We start from the raw sequence: 21,153 nt of genomic DNA, 5'->3' as shown, positions 1-21,153 counted from the left end.
AGATTCTCTGAATCTTTTGATGATATTATGCACTGTAGATGATGATATGTTCAAACTCTTTGCAATTTTACACTGTCGAACTCCTTTTTGATATTGCTCCACTATTTGTCGGCGCAGAATTAGGGGGATTGGTGATCCTCTTCCCATCTTTACTTCTGAGAGCCGCTGCCACTCCAAGATGCTCTTTTTATACCCAGTCATGTTAATGACCTATTGCCAATTGACCTAATGAGTTGCAATTTGGTCCTCCAGCTGTTCCTTTTTTGTACCTTTAACTTTTCCAGCCTCTTATTGCCCCTGTCCCAACTTTTTTGAGAGGTGTTGCTGTCAAGAAATTTCAAATGAGCCAATATTTGGCATGGCATTTCAAAATGTCTCACTTTCGACATTTGATATGTTGTCTATGTTCTATTGTGAATACAATATCAGTTTTTGAGATTTGTAAATTATTGCATTCCGTTTTTATTTCCAATTTGTACTTTGTCCCAACTTTTTTGGAATCAGGGTTGTACAAGTAGACCATCATTAGCTCTTTCTACCATCATGTCAGCATTACAACTGCATACACTGCTGAGGAGCTGTGTGCCATCATGGACAGACGCTGTGGGATGGAAAAAATATCTGTAATAAATAACTATAATAAATGCCTAGCTAGATTAGCTTACTAGTTATTTCTAGGCAGGATATCGTTCATATGTATTAGTTTTATGTATGTAGCTTGATTTGTGAGTATGATATAAATAAACTATTACTGATTATTATTATTGATTATTATGCATACAGGACACTTTTTCCATGGAATAAAAACATGTATTCTGTTCCCTTCTAGTGGGTTTATTGATGGCATGTAATATTGTTATCATATTGCTTATCCTCCATGTATTACGCCACTCTCCCCAATGTAGAATGAGCGTGCAATATTGTACGTTGTCAAGACAACACGATGTCACACATCGGAGCTCATGCGAAGAGCCAGTGACAAAACTTTGCTGCTGCGCATGCACACAATCATTTCTTGGTCAGCCAGAAAAGAGAGAAGGACCAGTACTCAGTTTAAGCACTAAATAAATAAACTTAAAAATGAAACTAAAGATGCGCTGAACGCCCGAAAGTCTACCAAAACTTCATTATATATTCTTCACGCATATTTACAAGAGAAAAACATACCAATGGACATCGAAAAACTGGAAAAGAGACACATCGGAGATGTTAAACTTCCGCGCTAGTGAGTGACTGACAGTTTGTACACAAACATGACCACGAGGTTTGCTTCATTAAAAGTGGAAAATTTAAAGAGAAATATGTGCTGAACACCCGAAAGGCTACCGAAACTTCACTGGATATTCTTCACACATATTTACAAGAGAAAAACATACAAATGGACATTGAAAAACTGGAAAAGAGAGCAATAGCGGAAATACTGTCAAAGTTCTAGTTGGAGGTGAGGAAAAGTGACGGAGACTTTTACAAGAGGACTTCACTCAGCAAACCCCTTTGAACAACTGCAATGGAACAATTAACTACGACCAAAAGTAACTGAACTTGAACTGTCTACCTGGATATTACTTGGATACAAGTTGGGTTGTTGTTCAGGCTTTTTAGACTTGTACCATTTTTAGTGTTAGAACTTTGACTTTGTACAATACACTGGATTGACAGAACATTGAATTACATTCGATCAGAATCAGCATTCAATATTGGTAAGTTACAGCCCTGTTATTAACTTTTTGTAAAATCTATAATTGTTCCATTAAATGTGTATGTATAATACTGACTGGCTTTTTTCATGGATGTATTCCATTCAGCTACTCGTCTTCCACTCATTCAATATCATGCTGGCTGAATGGAAAATATCTGATATACCACTCAAAGCCAGCCAGTATTATTTAAATATTATCTGTAGTAAAATTGAAAGGCTTGTTTAGAAGAAATCTGTTATTATGAGCTATTATCACTTTCATTATTTCCCATCACATTTTTAAAGCGGATATCTCCATTTTCAATAACAACTTTGGAACAATTTAATGACATAATCCACAGATGATATACAAATGTCATTTTGTGTTTATGTGCCTGTTGGTCAAACTGCTTCTAGCAATATGAAGTATGAACTATCATACATCGTTACAAAGTCAAGGTATTTCTGAATCACACAGGAAATATAAAAGGACAGTGAAAGCCGGTATATACATGATTTTTGTGAGATAGTATAACATTCCCCAAAACGTCACATCTGTTTGTTAAAACAGAGGTAATTTTGATGACAAAAATTTGCAATTGGTAGCTCCAACATACCCTCGTACGAGATTTGTTCTCTCAGGTGGGGTTTACATTAGACCGTATCAGCGGATCATCAGATTAACGTTTTTAAAACGATTAGTGTGCACACAGCAACACCAATACACGATTCGCGTGCACACAGCAACACCAATACACGGATATGCTCGGCTCCGCAGGCATCCTGCACTCCAAATCACTCCGCCCTGAACAGCGAGTGCCCTCTGGAGGGTGCGCACTCTGGCCCTGCGCAGCTCACAGAGCGCGCGAGTGGAGCGCACGAGCAGTGATTCGGGACTGAGCCGCTGTGTGTGTGATCCCAGCGCAGATCACTTACCACTTGCAAGTGGAAGGATGGCAAGCCTAAAGACAATCATAACTACACAATGGGCAGTATTTGCATCAGTATTTGCAGTATTTTCATACTTTTATACTCTTTAATGAAAGGTGATACAAGGCGGAAGTCCGCGCCGTTTTTCAGCAGTCGCGTCACATGACCAACGCCAGCGAATCAGGAAGGTGGATGTCACAGTGACATTGCCCAATGACGACGCCAGCTAGAGCTCAGCACAGCGTATCCGCGTATCCTCAATGTTTACACAGCACCGGACCAGATACGATCTAGATTGAATACGTGGACCCTGGCGGATTCCCGTTTCCCGGCGTTTTAATGTAAACGGACAGTGCATCCACGAAGAAAACGAGACAGATACGGTCTAATGTAAACTTGGCCTCAGACTGCTGGTGTTTCATGTCAATCAATCAGATGCATATCCAATCGGCAAAAAAGTGTATTATTATTTGAAGCTTAAAACATGGTAATTGGTTTTTGATACCCAGCAGTGTGAACAAGCTCATCTTTAAAATGATAATGGAATCATATCAACTTGGTAAAGAATGAATGAAAGATTTTAAAACTTGCCTATGTGTAAAATCAACTTACATGTTTCCATTCATGCAAATACGGGAGGTAGATTTTTCCATTGGCATCGACGTGCTTCCCTGTTTTGATCATCATGGCACTAGTGGGCTTGACAAAGCAGATGGGAGGATTGAATGGATAAGTGTCGAGCAGCCACAGGCAAATGGGAATGTTGTACACATTTCCTAAAAAAAAAAAAAAAAAAAAATAGAAAACAAGCAAAACTGAAAAAACAACAACAAAACCCAATACAAACTGAAAGCAGAGTGTCAGTAGTCAAATATTCACCAAGGACTACAGCAGAACCTGCGAATTTCCATAGCTGCATAGAACGCACTTTCCTATTTTCATTGCTATATCAGAGCCCTCAGTATTGTGATGACAGCGTGCTTTAAGACAAGATATGCTGTATGGTCACATGCAAGCCGATGCACATCACGCTCCTTCACACATAAAAATCCATTCATCCGTCCATTATCCGTAACCGCTTATCCTGTGCAGGGTTGTGGACAAGCTGGAGCCTATCCCACCTGGCGAGAGGTGGGGTACACCCTGGACAAGTCACCACATCATCGCAGGGCTGACACAGAGACAAACAACCATTCACACCTACGGTCAATTTAGAGCCACCAATTAACCACCACATGTCTTTGGACTGTAGGGGAAACCGGAACACCCGCAGGAAACCCACACAGACACGGGGAGAACATGTTAACTCCACACAGAAAGGCCCCCATCAGCCACTGGGCTTGAACCCAGAACCTTCTTGCTGTGAGGCGACAGTGCTAACCACTACACCACCGTGCCGCCCCACACATAAAAACGTGAGAGTGAATTGGACTGCAAGATAAATAAAATCCAACAATTTAATGATCCAGTATTAGCCCTGATACTGACACTCAGGATTGGATCACAGAATATATTCCTAAAAGTCCATCTACACACTGCAAATATATCACTCTCCATGGTAAATAAAGTAAGTTAGTGTGCTGGGGGAAGCCCATCAGCAATATGTATTGTACATTCACATCAAAATCAGCCAATGTTGCGTGGATATACTGTCTACAGGTTTAACTAGACACAAATCAACACAAAGGAGGCATCATTACATCCTGTACGTGTTCATTTAACATGATGAGTTTATTTTGGAGCTCATTTAACTACCAGATCATGTAAATGTTCTTGTTCTCACCTTTGAAGCTCACTGGTACAGTTCCTGTAAGACTCAGTAACTCTCTGTTGCTGCCATCATTGAACACTGAAAAATTGTGTTGTAAGACAGAAAAATGAAGAAATCAGCAACAACCAAACTAAATATATTATTACACATAAAAATACTTCATACATCTGGTATTACATCCTGCTGGAAATTATTTTCAGGCAAAACACTCCAGATGAATAGGGAAATAAATAAAACGAACATACATACAGGGTGTTTCAAAAAAATATATATATTATTTGAGATGTAAATATCCCAGAAACTACATAGTCTAGGCAAATGAAACTGAAGAGGCTTAAAGTGCATATCACGGGTAAATTCAGGAGCAAGATCAATGTAATTCTATTTTATATTAAACTTTGGTCAAATATCTGTCACATTTTGCATTTTGCACAATACCAGAAAAATTCAGTTGAAATCAAGCCATTTGAGGCGAATTGGTCCGCCTCTGAAAAAACTTGGCATTTGGATTTCCCGGCAAACATTGGTTTTCGTGACGTCGCGTGCGGGACGCCTCCCTCTGAATCCTACGTCAGCGCTGGTTTGTTTATGAGAAAACGACCTGGTGGTTTTCTGCAAATTTCTTCAACGTTATCACGTAATTATTAAAATGGTTAACAGATGTATCATAGGAGGGTGTAGCAACACCAATCTTGATGGGATTAGTACTCATCGTTTTCCAAAAGACCGGACAATGAGAGAGAAATGGGAGCGCTTGGTCTACACAGGCTGTGCACTGAAACCACGCAAAGCTCTCACAGCCTGCTGGCGCTTCCGCAGATAACGTCACGAATCTGGCTCCAGACTCCCTTGGGATTTTTCCAGACGTGTTTGTTATTTTTTTTCTGCTGTAGACAGATGGCCTTGTGCAAAATTACCCTTCTGGATGAGTGTGTAAAGGGACATTCTTTCATATAAAACAAACAAACAAACAAACAAACAAACAAACAAAAAAACACGAAATTGGTCCAGAATATGCACTTTAATGTTGAGCAATACAAGATTTGTTCCTCAAAATTTGAATGAGAAATTCCAAAAGATGTGTGAATTCCCTGAACAATTTCACAAATTTTTAATATTCGTGCCGCCTGAGACACGGCACACACACACAGCCTTCCTCTTTGAACTTTGTGTGCCGTGTCCAAATCTGCATTGCAGTTGGTGCATTTTTAGAGAATTCTCTCATAACGCACACTGTACAGTCTTGTTCGACTGTGTTCGAGTGCACTCTAACACACAAAACGCCTTTTCTTTTCCAGTGAATGGCATTTCTATAGCTAAAAAGATAAAAACAAAAAACATGAAACATAAAATTTTGACCTGTTCCCACACACACTGTTAAAATTTGAGGTCAATTGAACGAGAATTGGCAAAGTTATTAGACTGTTACTTTTGTAACTTTTTTGTTTAATAAAAAGTAAATTTACTTATGCAAATAGGACTTTGTCTAAATAAACATGCATACATAGAGTTGAGGTCAGAAGTTTGCATACGCTCATCAGACATGAATGCCACGACAATATTGGGATTTCTATGGTTTCTTTGAACTGTTCTTTTTCTGGGGCAAAATGATTGTACTAAATGCTCATAAAAAAGTAAGAATTTGGTGCTTGTTTTAATTTATTTTGGGTTTTCTGACATCAGCACTGGGTCAACATTATACATACACCCACTTAGATTATTAATTCAGTGGTGCTGAAAGTTTCAAAACGTCTTAACTTGCCAACATCAAGGCCTCTTAAGTTCCTGTTAATCATTATGACTGACTACAGCTGGTAGCTTTTCTGCACCAGCAAAAAAAAGGTTTGTTTTACAGCACTCATTGGACCGACCAGCACATAAAACAATGGGAAAGTCCAAGAAGCTCAGTGCAGATCCGAGAAAAAGGACTGTAGATTGTACTCAGTGCAATATTTACACTGTTCCTACTTATTCAGGTGACATTGGGCATACCTAACAACCTGTGTTTTCTCTCCCTCTCCCCATCAAATCTGTCTGTCTGAGTTACATGTTGGTCCTGGGATTGAGATGCTGACCTCTTCTGCTCCTCGGACCTGCCTGATCCATCCTGGTGCCCTGAGTCTGGTTGGAGTCTCATCGCATCGCTCCTGTGGAGGACGGCCCCATATGGACAGTTGAAAGTCACACTTGGAGGACGCTCTGGACACTTACAGTAATGCTTTTATGGCTGAGGACTACAGTTGACTTGCTAACTTTAGGACTGCAGTTGTCATGAACAGTTTTGTACTCAGGTTTCCATCAATGAAGAGTTTATAACATCAACAAAACTGACTTCATGTTAAAACTGTTAATATTATAGTCATGCTGTCTGTTGTTGCCCAAATGGGGATGGGTTCCCTTTTGAGTCTGGTTCCTCTCGAGGTTTCTTCCTCATGTCATCTGAGGGAGTTTTTCCTTGGCACCGTCGCCACAGGCTTGCTCATTGGGGATAGATAAGGGATAAAATTAGCTCATGTTTTAAGTCGTTCAAATTGTGTAAAGTTGCTTTGTGACAATGTTTATTGTTAAACGCGCTATAGACCCCTTTCACATGACGTCACCACGCCGCGAGATTTTGTTAGGCGCCATATTGGAAGACCAAGTACATGAACTCACAATATAAAACAAAGTACGAGTGAGAGTAAAGTGACACGATGGATGATAATTCGGGTTATGTGAGTACATTACCAGCTGCAGAAAGGGCACGGTATGTGGAGAAACTGGCTGTGATTGATGGGTTTGACCTATATGATAAGACTCGCGGCAAGGGAGAATGGAAACATAAGGAGGACCTGACACCAATTCTGCCATCTGTTTGCTAGACATTGTAAACTATTTGTTGTTTACACCCAGTGCCTACACTCAGTGTTCGAACTATGCCGATATTTTCGGGGGGTCCCTTTTTTTCCCTTGGGGGGGGGGGTGCGCTTGCGCTTGTCTCGGAGCGCAGATCTCCAAACACATGAGAAGCCTATCTTACGCACATATCACGCGGACTCCACACACGCATCGCGTCTGAAGTCATAACTCATCAGGGGAAATCGTGTCCGCATTGGCATGTTCAAAAAACAACCTCGCGTCAACAATGATACCACACGCAAGAAAAAAAAAAAAAAACAGTCAGGCTACTCAACAACCAACCTGGCAGCAGCGAGCAAGCCCCAAACCATCCTAAATTATTATTATTATTATTATTATTATTATTATTATACTGTAGAAGTCTGGGAGGCTTGCTCCTCATACAGTTATCAACTTGGGGCCAATTTAGCATGTTTTAAATCTGAATTTCTTGCGTTTGCTTACCTCAAATGTCCACAGATCATGCACAGACTTATCCATTATATCCACAGTTTTTTGCCAAGTCTCACACAGGTTTCTTTCAAGTCTACTGTTGGGCCAATAAATCATAAATAAAACAGCTCAGATTTGTTTGTTTAAGTCGTTTGCCACTCCACTTTATTCTCGTGGGCTCACATACCGCTGCCGTTATTTTCCCCTAATCACGAGTTTGTTGGTCTTCCAAAATGGCGCAGGGTCTGTTTACTTCCGGTTTCGGGTGACGTCAGTGAAAGGGGTCTATACAAATAAACTTGATTTGACTAGATTTACACAAGTCAGGAATGCCTCTTGGAGACATTTCTAAACAACTACAGATTCCAAGATCATCAGATCAAACAACTGTATGCAATTACAAGTTATTGGGTAGTGTAACCACTTTACCAAGGTGTGGAACAAGACCTAAACTATCACCCTCAGCTGAGAAGAAATTAGTTGGATGATCAGGAACAACACAGGAACCACCAAAGCACAAGCCTGCATTAAACTCAAAGTTGCTAGAACAGCAGCATCACTGTCTACAGTCAATTAAGTTTTACACTGTCACAAACTGAAAGGCTGCTGTCCAAGAAAGAAGCCCCTGCTCCAAAATTGGCACCTTCAACCTTTAATTAAGTTTGTAGCTGACCACATGGACAAAGAAAAAGCCTTTTGGAGGAAAGTTTTATGGTCAGATGAGATAAAGATTCAGTTATTTGGCCACAATTACCAGAGGCACAGAGGAACACTGTACCAACTGTTAAGCATGGTGGTGGTTGCATCATTCTCTGGGGCTGTGTTGCTGCTAGTGGACCTTGTGCATTGAATAATGAAGCAGGAGGCCTGTTCTTCCACAAAACCTCAAACCATCAGCTAAACGGTTGAAAATTGGGCACAACTGGGTCTTCCAACAGGACAATGACCGCAAACACATCAAAGCCGGTTGTGGAATGGATAAAGCAGGTTAATATTAAAGTGCATATCACGGGTAAATTCAGGAGCAAGATCAATGTAATTCTATTTTATATTAAACTAGGGTCAAATATCTGTCACATTTTGCGCAATTTTTTTTACCTTGCGCAATACCAGAAAAATTCAGTTGAAATGAAGCCATTTGAGGTGAATTGGTCTGCCTCTGAAAAAACTTGGCATTTGGATTTCCCAGGAAACACTGACATGTGGTGGTTTTCTTGACGTCGCGTGCGGGACGCCTCCCTCTGAATCCTACGTCAGCGCTGGTTTGTTTATGAGAAAACGACCTGGTGGTTTTCTGCAAATTTCTTCAACGTTATCACGTAATTATTAAAATGGTTAACAGATGTATCGTAGGAGGGTGTAGCAACACCAATCTTGATGGGATTAGTACTCATCGTTTTCCAAAAGACTGGACAATGAGAGAGAAATGGGAGCGCTTTGTGCGAGGCACCCGGAAAAAGCCGAGGACCAAGCAGAGCCGAGAAAAAGACCAAGAAAATCGGCAATTCACAAGTTGACTGTTGCCAGGGTAAGAAATAATTCTGACATCTCATTATATTCTTCATCCAAAGGTGAAGTAGCATTGCGCTCAGGTGACAATTCCATACTTCAATGCAAAATTGCTAGCTGTTAAACTTGGTCTACACAGGCTGTGCACTAAAACCGTGCAAGCTCTCTCAGCCTGCTGGCGCTTCCGCAGGTGACGTCACGAATCTGGCTCCAGACTCCCTTGGGATTTTTCCAGATGCGTTTTGTTATTTTATTTTTTTCTGCTGTAGACAGATGGCCTTGTGCAAAATTACCCTTCTGGATGAGTGTGTAAAAGGACATTCTTTCATATAACAAAAAGAAAGAAATTGGTCCAGGATATGCACTTTAAGCTTTTGGAATGGCCTTCCCAAAGTCCTGACCTCAACCCGTTCAAAAATATATGAAATGTGCTTAAAAGCCAGTTCCTTGCCAGGAAATAGGGTTGGGCGGTATCCAAATTTTGATACCTTTAAACCGTCTCTGTGTTTTCCCGGGGTATACGGTATTACCGAGAAAAAAATAATATTTTGTTTCGGCCTACTGTGTAACGTGCGCCTATGCCTCAAATGTACTATTTAAAAGCAGCATAGCGAATTGTATGCATTGTGGTATGGATTAAGCAGCAAAGCGAATTTTGTGCATTGATGAATGGATTAAGAGATATTTCAAAGCATCACGCAACTCTTCCTTCATCTTGAAAATAGCATTCAACTCTCGTTTACACGTCTGTGTTGAAACGCCATTTGCAGCACTATTTCACCTACTCCATCAAAAAAAAAGTACACGATGAGCAGGATCATACCCTTTCAAGCATGGGAAATAAAAAAAAGAAAAAGAATCAACCAACACCCAAGTCCGTTTAGACTGCGCGATAAACCATATTCTTCAGCGCAAATGAGGCGAACCTAATTCAAATGCGCGGTAGCTGCACAAGGCAAAATCATATGGGCCCACGTCATGCCATGGCGGGGAAATTAATAATCAAATGGCCTTACCTTGCTTAAAACGTTGTCTTGATCACATAACTCCTTACAATTATTCCACTTAAATCCATACGGTTTAACACACCCAACAAAGATAGCAAGCGCATTGCTAATTCCCACCAGAAACCTAACGGTTTACGCTACGATGTTTTCTTCCGTTTCTTCAGTAGATGACATTTCAAACGTTTATTACCCACATCCCAAATGTCATACGTTATATTATTTTACCTTGTTGTTACTCATGTAACCTACTCAAAACACAACTCATTGGAGAGATCTCGTGGAAGTGGAGTACCCCAGGCTATGGTGTGCCTTCGGGGACATATTAGATTTTTCGTTTGGTTTGAAACCAAAATACTGCCACACTGCCGATGTTGTATTTTTTTTTTGCCACTAACTCGTTATCTTGACTTGCCATCTTTCAACCGCGGTCTCAGTCTCTTTTTTTTTTTTAGATAGGACAGTATAGAGAGACAGGAAATGAGCGGGGGAGAGAGAGACGGGATCGGGAAATAACCTCGGGTCGGAATCGAACCCGGGTCCCCGGATTTATGGTACGGTGCCTTAGCCATCTGAGCCATGACAATTATTTTATATTATGACCTCATGTACTCCATATTTATTTAGATATTATATATTTTTTTAAAATGACGGTAATGAGACCGATACCGTTGGTACTTTTGGATACCTCGGGATACCTTCTTACCGTAATACCGCCCAACCCTACCAGGAAAACAACAAATTTAATAGAACTCAACTAATTCTGCCATGAGGAGCGGTCAAATACCCAACCAGAATTATGCCAGAAGTTTGTTGATGGCTACGAAAGGCATCTGGTCAAGGTGAAACTTACTAAGGCATAACTATTTTACCAACTATTAGGTGTCCTGTATGTACAATTTTGACCCTGTGTTGATTTCAGAAAGCCCAAAATAAATGAAAAATTGCACACCAAATTCGTGTTTATTATTATAAATGCATGTTTAACAATCAATCATTCTACCACAGAAAAAGAACGGTTCAAACAAATCAATGAAAGCCCAATAGTGCATGTCCATGACGTGTGTATGTAAACTTCTGACCTCAAGTATGTACTTATAAGCAAAAAATATTTTCTTTTGATGATATTAGAATGAAACTGATATTCACATTTATTTCACACATCCTGTTCAGAAGAAAACTTACAGAAATGTTTGTTGGAATAGCATCTCACACCCACCCACCAACCCTTCCCCCCCCAGGAACACTGGGAATCAGGCAGTAAGACACCCTGGATGAGAAGCCAATCCATCTCAGTGTTCCAGGCACACAGCCACACACTCATTCATACCTAGGGGCAATTTATCTTAGCCAATCCACCTGCCATGTTTCATGGAGGTGGGAGGAAACCAGAGAACCCACACATACGATGGGGAGGACATAAGAAGAAGCCTTTGCCACATGTACACTCAAGCACAGTGAAAGTCATCCTCTGCATTTAACCCATATGAAGCAGTGAACACGCATGCACACACAAGTGAGCAATGAGCACACACACATACCCAGAGCAGTGGACTGGGGAGCAGTTGGGGGTTCGATGCCTTGCTCAAGAACACTTCAGCCCAAGGCCACCCCATGCTAACCTAACTGCATGTTTCTGAACTGTGGAGGAAACCGGAGCACCCTGAGAAAAACCACGCAGACACGGGGAGAACATGAAAACTCCACACCCACAAGCTCGAACCCAGAACCTTCTTGCTGTGAGGCGACAGTGCTAACCACGACACCACTGTGCCGCCAACTGAGTTTAAGAAACTCCACACTGCCAGTAACTCAAGCTCATGAAGCTGTGCGGTAGGAAGGCTACCCAATGAAAATACAATGCACTTGAAAACATTTATCCCAATTTAAAACTGAATGTAAATCCAGTGGTAATAAACATTTAGGAGATTTCTCTCCAACATCCTACTAATTAGGGAATAATCATCTTCTGGCTGCTCCCGATTAGGGGTTGCCACAGCGGATCTTTCATCTCCATCGCTCCCTGTCTTCCGCATCCTTCTCTACCACACCTGCCACGTTCATGTCCTCTCTCACCACATCCATGCATCTCCTCTTTGGCCTTCTTCGTTTTCGTTTGCCTGGCAGCTCCATCCTCAACATTCTCCTTCCAACATGCTCTGCATCTCTTCTCAGGATGTGCCCGTACCATCTCAGTCTCCTCTCTCTTAGCTTCATTCCCAAGCTCTCCACATGTGCTCGTTCCTTATCCTGTCCAACCTCCCATCGCAAATCTTAACATCCTCAACTCTGCCACCTCCAACTTTGCCTCCTGTCTCTTCATTAAGGGTACGGTCTCCAACCCATACATCACAGCTGGTCTCACTACTGTCTTATACATCTTACCTTTCACTTTTGCTGGGACTTTCCTATCACAAACGACTCCCGAAATCCTTCTCCAACTGCTCCACCCTGCCTGCACTCTCTTTCTCACCTCACTATCGCAGCCCCCATTTTCCTGCACAGTTGACCCCAGGTATTTGAATTCACCAACTTTCTTTACGTCTACTCCTCGCATCTTCACTACACTCTCATCCCTATTCTCATTGATGCACATGTATTCTGTTTTGCTCCTGCTTCATTCCAATGCATACCTCCATCTCTCCAAACCCAACTCAACCTCCTTTGCAGAGATGGAGGTATGCATCCTATCCTACTAATTAGGGAATGAAGATGCAGAATTTCATTAATGCAGATCTTATGGAAAGATTTTTTAAAGTTTGAAAAACAGTGGAATACAGTGTATTAAATAATGCCATATAATCTGCCATGCAGTATACTGTACATCAGGAAACAAGTTTTTCAGGGATGACGTGATCATACCGAGTGGGCGGAGCTTAAAGCCTATTTTAATTTCGCCAAGTATCAGATAATAAGGTCGATAAAGAGTGAAATAAACAAGCACTTTTCTGTTACTTTTGACTGTTTAAGAGAAGATGTGTTCTAATATGCAGTTTAAAAAAAAATCTGAAAAACAGCTGACAAACTAAATGGTCGTTTCTGTGTGTAGTATTTTATCTTAAATGATGTCATCGTTATTTACATTCTCAACACATTGATTAAAACTAATAATCAGTATCTTACACTTACCATAAGTGTCCATGAGAGGTTTCAGGTCTTTGTACTGATTTATGACATGAGTGATTTCCCTCATGGTCAGGTCTCTGTATTTATAACTCTGAACAAGAAAAAGAAACCTTTCAGCTTCAACAAACAGAAAATAAAAACAAGAACACACTTCGAAAGAGTTTCAAAAACACGAAGTTATCTACCTTAGACATTTTCCGTATAACATTCTCGTTCACAGCCATATTTTGAATAAATTTACTTCAACTTTCAACCCGACAAAAGAATTCACAAATGCTGTGTTGATAACCAGTGATTTTACTTCCGCTATGACACTGCGCATGCGCACTGACATCCCACAATGCGGAAGTCCTGTGTAGTTGTTTTTTTTCCTTTTGAATGCTTTATTAGAACAACACAATACAACAAAGCCAGTCATTTAAAGGAATAGACATCAGATATTAACAGAAAGAAGTAAAACAAACAAAAAACCTAACATATAATGAATGCAAGTAATCAATTATGTAGATCACCTATTCAATACTGTGCTAATAAGACACAACAGTCTGTCATTTTTTGAGTTTTTCTTAACTATATTTAAAGAGTGTTTCCATTTCTAAGGAGAACAGAGAGAAAGAGGGTTGCAATTTTTGCCACTTTTGTTTATGAACAAAAAATTTAGATTGCAAAATAAAAAAAAAAATCACAGCATATTCCAGGGATTTCTTTTCAGGATTTTTATAATAGAAAAAAATATCCTTGATACTAAGGGAGTAGTCCTGTGTAGTTATTCCACTTGTACTCTGTACTCGTGACGTGCACGAGCACTGAAGAATTATTATTATTATTATTATTATTATTATCTCATACAAGGATACAAAAACGTCAGGAATGCAATTATTAACAGGGAACATTAAAGGGGAAAAAATAAAAGGGGTAGTACATGTATACATATTTTGTCCCCAATTAAAGTTTCATTTCACAGTTAAATTGGTGAATATTGGGTTTCCTTTCAGACACTTGGCATTTATGGAGATAAAACTTCCTGTGTAAAATGAGAAGCTTAAAAAAAACTAGTGCTGTCAAGCGATTAAAATATTTAATCGCGATTAATGTCACGACTGTCATAGTTAACTCGCGATTAATCGCAATTTAATCGCACATTTTTGTCGCATGAAAAACCATTGTAATTCTCTTATCAGCATAAAGTGAATGGGCTTGCTCACCGTTCGAACTACGGGGGTAGGATCCGATCTCCCCTGAAACAGACATGAGATCCCTTGAAAACATGATTTGGGAAATGTTGGGGGGTCTCTAAAATATTGGCAAAATGATGTTTATTGACATAGCAATCGTGTGTAACGGGAAGCATTTGCATATCCGAAGTGAGCGCGCGATGGAGATCCGCGCTCTGAGACAAGCGCAAGCACCCCCCCAAGGGAAAAACAGGGACCCCCCGAAAATATCGGCATAGTTCGAACACTGGTTGTACCAATGTTTTTTTTTTATTGCAGAGCATAACACGTCTTGTCACAGCCACTGCAAAGTCGGGCTGGAGCCACCGATGGGAAAACAAAACCTAAGCCGAGCACTGTGGCTCTTCGGGGGAGGGCAGAGGACTCTGGCTGTGCGGGGCGTGGCATTACAGTCTAGCTGCTATCGTTTTTCTAAGCAAAGTCTCTGTTCCAAGTTCCTGGCAGTTTCAAAAGCTTATGAAAAACCTACATCATGTCACAGAGCGTTAATCTCGCAATAAAAAAATTATCGCCGTTAAAATTGAGTCAAGTTAACGCGTTAATAATGCAACATTTTTGAAAGCACTAAAAAAAACACGTCATTTTCTTCAAAATGAAATATAACATTTCTTTTCTGTAACTTAAACATAGTCCTACATATCAAATACATGTTTAACATCAGTCCACCCCTCCTAGAACTGCCACCTTATTGTGGTGGAGGGGTTTGTGTGCTTGAATGATCCTAGGAGCTATGTTGTCGGGGGCATTATGCCCCTGTCAGGGTTTCCCAAGGCAGACAGGTCCTAGGTGACAGGCCAGACCAAGAGCAGTTCACCAAAAACCCCTATGGAGAAAAAATCAAGGACCGTGACGTCGCCCGGTATGACGCAGCCGGGGCCCCACCCTGGAGCCAGGCCCGGGGTTGGGGCTCGTATGCGAGCGCTTGGTGGCCGGGCCTTTGCCCATGGGGCCCGGCCGGGCTCAGCCCGAAGAGATGACGTGGGCCCGACCTCCTGTGGGTTCACCACCCACAGAGGTAGCAGTAGGGGATTGGTGCAGTGTGGATTGGGTGGCAGTCGAAGGCAGGGGCCTCGACGACCTGATCCCCGGACACAGCAGCTGGCTGTTGGGACATGGAATGTCACTTCGCTGGGGGGGAAGGAGCCTGAGCTTGTGCGGGAGGTTGAGAGGTACCGGCTAGAGATAGTCGGGCTCACCTCCACGCACAGCTTGGGCTCTGGAACCCAGCTCCTCGAGAGGGGCTGGACTTTCCACTTCTCTGGAGTCGCCCGTGGTGAGCGGCGGCGGGCTGGTGTGGGCTTGCTTATAGCTCCCCAGCTCAGCCGCCATGTGTTGGAGTTTACCCCAGTGAACGAGAGGGTCGCCTCTCTGCGCCTTCGGATTGGGGAGAGGGCTCTTGCTGTTGTTTGTGCCTACGGGCCAAATAGCAGTATAGAGTATCCGGCCTTCTTGGAGTCCCTGGGAGAGGTACTGAGGGGTGCTCAGACTGGGGACTCCATTGTGCTACTGGGGGACTTCAATGCTCACATGGGCGACGACAGTGACACCTGGAGGGGCGTGGTTGGGAGGAACGGCCTCCCCGATCTGAACCTGAGTGGTGTTTTGTTATTGGACTTCTGTGCTAGTCACGGTTTGTCCATAACGAACACCATGTTCAAGCATAGGGGTGTCCATAAGTGCACGTGGCACCAGGACACCTTAGGTCGGAGGTCGATGATCGACTTTGTAGTCATTTCATCTGATCTCCAGCCCTATGTCTTGGACACTCGGGTGAAGAGAGGGGCTGAGCTGTCAACTGATCACCAACTGGTGGTGAGTTGGATACGCTGGCGGAGGAGGGAGCTGGACAGACCTGGCAGGCCCAAACGTATGGTGAGGGTCTGTTGGGAACGTCTGGCCGAGCACTCTGTTGGGGAGGTCTTTAACTCCCACCTCCGGGAGAGCTTTTCCCAGCTTCCGAGGGAGGCGGGGGACATTGAGTCTGAGTGGACCATGTTCTCTACCTCCGTTGTGGACACAGCTGTTCAGAGCTGTGGCCGCAAGGTCTCCGGTGCCTGTCGTGGCGGCAATCCCCGAACCCGGTGGTGGACACCGGAAGTAAGGGATGCCATCAAGCTGAAGAAGGAGTCCTATCGGGCCATGTTGACCTCCGGGACTCCTGAGGCAGCTGACAGGTATCAGCAGGCCAGGCGTGCTGCAGCTCGGGCAGTTGCGGAGGCAAAAACTCGGAACTGGGAGGAGTTCGGGGAGGCCATGGAGAAGGACTATCGGTTGGCCTCGAAGAAATTCTGGCAAACCGTCCGGCGCCTCAGGAGGGGGAAGCAGTACTCTGCCAACACTGTTTACAGTGCGGGTGGGGAGCTGTTGACCTCGACTGGGGACATTGTCGGGCGGTGGAAGGAATACTTTGAGGATCTCCTCAATCCCACTGTCATGTCTTCCACTGAGGAGACTGAGGCTGATGACTCAGAGGTGGACTCGTCCATTACCCAAGCCGAAGTCACTGAGGTGGTTTGCAAGCTCCTCGGTGGCAAGGCACCGGGGGTGGATGAGATCCGCCCTGAGTATCTCAAGTCTCTGGATGTTGTGGGGCTGTCTTGGTTGACACGCCTCTGCAACATCGCGTGGCAGTCGGGGACAGTGCCTCCGGAGTGGCAGACTGGGGTGCTGGTCCCTCTTTTTAAGAAAGGGGACCGGAGAGTGTGCTCCAATTATAGGGGAATCACACTTCTCAGCCTCCCAGGGAAGGTTTACTCCAGGGTACTGGAGAGGAGAATTCGACCAATAGTCGAACCTCGGATCCAGGAGGAACAATGCGGTTTTCGTCCTGGTCGCGGAACACTGGACCAGCTCTATACCCTTCATAGGGTGCTCGAGGGTTCATGGGAGTTTGCCCAACCAGTCCACATGTGCTTTGTGGATCTGGAGAAGGCATTCGACCATGTCCCCCATGGTATTCTGTGAGGGGTGCTTCAGGAGTATGGGGTTCGGGGCTCTTTGCTAAGGGCTGTCCGGTCCCTGTACGAACGGAGCAGGAGTCCGGTTCGCATTGCCGGCAGTAAGTCAGACCTGTTCCCAGTGCATGTTGGACTCCGGCAGGGCTGCCCTTTGTCACCGGTTCTGTTCATAATTTTTATGGCCAGAATTTCTAGGCGCAGCCAGGGGCCGGAAGGAATCCTGTTTGGGAACCACAGGATTTCATCTCTGCTTTTTGCGGATGATGTTGCCCTGTTGGCTTCTTCAAACCAGGACCTTCAGCATGCACTGGGGCGGTTTGCAGTCGAGTGTGAAGCAGCTGGGATGAGAATCAGCACCTCCAAGTCCGAGGCCATGGTTCTTGACCGGAAAAGGGTGGCTTGCCCTCTCCAGGTTGGTGGAGAAGTCCTGCCTCAAGTGGAGGAGTTTAAGTATCTCGGGATCTTGTTCACGAGTGAGGGAAGGATGGAGCGTGAGATCGACAGGCGGATTGGTGCAGCCTCCACAGTGATGCGATCGCTTTACCGGTCCGTCGTGGTGAAGAAGGAGCTGAGCCAAAAGGCGAAGCTCTCAATTTACCGGTCGATCTACGTTCCGACTCTCACCTATGGTCATGAGCTTTGGGTAATGACCGAAAGAACAAGATCGCGGATACAAGCGGCGGAAATGAGTTTCCTTCGCAGGGTGGCTGGGCGCTCTCTTAGAGATAGGGTGAGAAGCACAGTCACTCGGGAGGAGCTCGGAGTAGAGCCGCTGCTCCTCCACATCGAGAGGAATCAGCTGAGGTGGCTCGGGCATCTTTTTCGGATGCCTCCCGGACGCCTCCCTGGGGAGGTGTTCCAGGCATGTCCCCCCGGGAAGAGGCCCCGGGGAAGACCCAGGACATGCTGGAGGGACTATGTCTCTCGGCTGGCCTGGGAACGCCTCGGTGTTCTTCCCGAGGAGCTGGCCGAGGTGTCTGGGGAAAGGGAAGTTTGGGCTTCCATGCTTAGACTGCTGCCTCCGCGACCCGGTCCCAGATAAGCGGAAGAAGACGAGACGAGACGAGACATCAGTCCAAAAAAAAAACATAAATGCATTCAGAATCAGAGCCAGACTACTTTATTCATAAAATAAATGTAAAATTGTTTCTGATCCAGTATTACCAAAAAAAAAAAAATCCCACAGGATTCAGGAAAATAATTTCTATATATAATTTAGAAAATGGTTTGTTGGATAAATTAAATGTACCATTTTAAAATATACATTATTGACTTTATTGTTGACAAAACATTTGTTATTGTAAGCCTAAGTCAGTTTCTGATTAATTCTCTCAAATGGTTATTCCACTAGGCGGTATGGTGGTGTAGTGGTTAGCACTGTTGCCTCACAGCAAGAAGGTTCTGGGTTCGAGGCCAGCGGCCGGCGAGGGCCTTTCTGTGTGGAGTTTGCATGTTCTCCCCGTGTCTGCCTGTGTGGGTTTCCTTCAGGTGCTCTGGTTTCCCCCGCAGGCAGGTTAGGCTAATTGGTGGCTCTAAATTGACCATAGGTGTGAATGGTTGTCTGTGTCTATGTGTCAGCCCTGTGATGACCTGGCGACTTGTCCAGGGTGTACCCTGCCTCTCGCCCATAGTCAGCTGGGATAGGCTCCAGCTTGCCTACGGCCCTGTAGGACAGGATAAGCGGTTACAGATAATGGATGTATGGATGGTTATTCCACTAGTGTCTTCGATAACAAGTTGCAGGGCAATGAATCATATGTCTAAAAAAAAAATCTGTAATTACATTTTTTCCCTTTATACTGATGCTATTTAACAGAACATCTGTCTTAAAAACAGACTGTTCATTAGATGCATTGCTGCTTTGCACCAGTTTTAAATAACATGCTGGTACTGCTTCAAATACTATGCTGTATTCTCCTGCAGGGATTTGGATACCAAATGTCTTGAAGAATTCAGTGTATGTTAAAAAAAATAATAATTGTGCCTATAAGTAAGAAGCCGGCAGCATGGTGGTGTAGTGGTTAGCACTGTCTCCTCACAGCAAGAAGGTCCTGGGTTCGAGCCCAGCGGCCGGTGAGGGCCTTTCTGTGTGGAGTTTGCATGTTCTCCCCGTGTCTGCGTGGGTTTCCTTCCACAGTCCTAAGATATGCAGTTTAGGTTAATTGGTGGCTCTAAATTGACCATGAGTGAGAAGGGTTGTTTGTGTCTCTATGTGTGTGTCAGCCCTGCAGTGAGCTGGTGACTTGTCCAGGGTGTACCCTCACTCTCACCTATGGTCAGCTGAGATAGGCTCCAGCTTGCCCCCGCGACCCCACACGGGATAAGCGGTTACAGATAAAACAAATAAGAAGCCAACATAAAAGAGCCTGCCTGTAGAAACTGGATAACTGAAGAGTTTATCCATCCATCCATTGTCCGTAACCGTTTATCCTGTACTTGGTCGCAGGCAAGCTGGAGCCTATCCCAGCTGACTATGGGCGAGAGGCGGGGTACACCCTGGACAAGTCGCCAGGTTATCGCAGGGCTGACACAGAAACAAACAACCATTCACACCTACGGTCAATTTAGGGCCACCAATTAACCTTAGCCTGCATGTCTTTGGGGGAAACCGAAGCACCTGGAGGAAACACATGGAGACACGGGGAGAACATGCAAACTCCACACAGAAAGGTCCTCGTCGGCCGCTGGGCTCAAACCCGGGACCTTCTTGCTGTGAGGCGACAGTGCTAACCACCGTGCTACCCTGAAAAGTTTATTTACATCAAAATTGCCTTTAGGAAGGAAGGCTATACCTCTATACAAATCTATATAATTTGTTTTTCAAAAATAACTTCTCGAATTAGGTACCATTATGTATCTTTATTTTTTAATAAAATATTTGATCCAGATTACCTTGAATTATATTAGATGAGTGGATGTCAAGCACATTTAAGCCTTCTCGATTGTAAGAATGGTGGCACGGTGGTGTAGCGGTTAGCACTGTCACCTCACAGTAAGAAGGTTCTGGGTTTGAGCCCCGTGGCTGACAGGGACCTTTCTGTGTGGAGTTTGCACACACAAAGAAAATTTTAAAATCTTTTTTCTTTAGCCAAGTCCTTTCGCCCTTTTAATTTCCATATTAGAAATCTGAAATTTTGTATATTCCCAGTGTTTGCCATATATTTTATCTTCTTGAGCTTTCCATCATCTCATCTCATTATCTCTAGCCGCTTTATCCTGTTCTACAGGGTCGCAGGCAAGCTGGAGCCTATCCCAGCTGACTTCGGGTGAAAGGCGGGGTACACCCTGGACAAGTCGCCAGGTCATCACAGGGCTGATACATAGACACAGACAACCATTCACACTCACATTCACACCTACGGTCAATTTAGAGTCACCAGTTAACCTAACCTGCATGTCTTTGGACTGTGGGGGAAACCGGAGCACCCGGAGGAAACCCACGCGGACACGGGGAGAACATGCAAACTCCGCCCAGAAAGGCTCGAACCCGGACCTTCTTGCTGTGAGGCGACAGCGCTAACCACTACATATTTGATATGAGCCAAAAGTCAATCCTGGATCTCTTAGATAAATCTTTGTTATAACAACAGAATTGGATTTTAAGTTTCGGAGT

At 43.7% G+C, this 21,153-nt stretch overlaps 1 protein-coding gene across 3 annotated transcripts in view; it reads right to left on the bottom strand.

Annotated features, from left to right (window-relative positions):
• The window catches only part of tsg101b (tumor susceptibility 101b), a 62,095-nt gene that overhangs the window by 9,831 nt on the left and 31,111 nt on the right, over positions 1 to 21,153 (bottom strand). For 2 of the 3 annotated variants that reach the window (XM_060911663.1, XM_060911665.1), the window contains exons 1-4: positions 13,534 to 13,662; positions 13,352 to 13,439; positions 4,392 to 4,457; positions 3,221 to 3,384 (exon numbers count right to left, since the gene is read on the bottom strand). In XM_060911663.1, coding sequence (XP_060767646.1) covers positions 3,221 to 3,384; positions 4,392 to 4,457; positions 13,352 to 13,439; positions 13,534 to 13,572 — 357 coding nt within the window. In that variant the 5' untranslated portion in view covers positions 13,573 to 13,662. Of the gene's footprint in view, positions 1 to 3,220; positions 3,385 to 4,391; positions 4,458 to 13,351; positions 13,440 to 13,533; positions 13,663 to 21,153 lie in introns of those variants that run through there. The other variant, XM_060911664.1, reaches the window with a different exon arrangement.

The sequence above is a fragment of the Neoarius graeffei genome, chromosome 27 (genome assembly GCF_027579695.1).
Source record: "Neoarius graeffei isolate fNeoGra1 chromosome 27, fNeoGra1.pri, whole genome shotgun sequence".
Classification (NCBI taxonomy): domain Eukaryota; kingdom Metazoa; phylum Chordata; class Actinopteri; order Siluriformes; family Ariidae; genus Neoarius; species Neoarius graeffei.
Note: the sequence above shows the minus strand (reverse complement) of the source record. Positions and strands in the feature narration are given on the sequence as shown.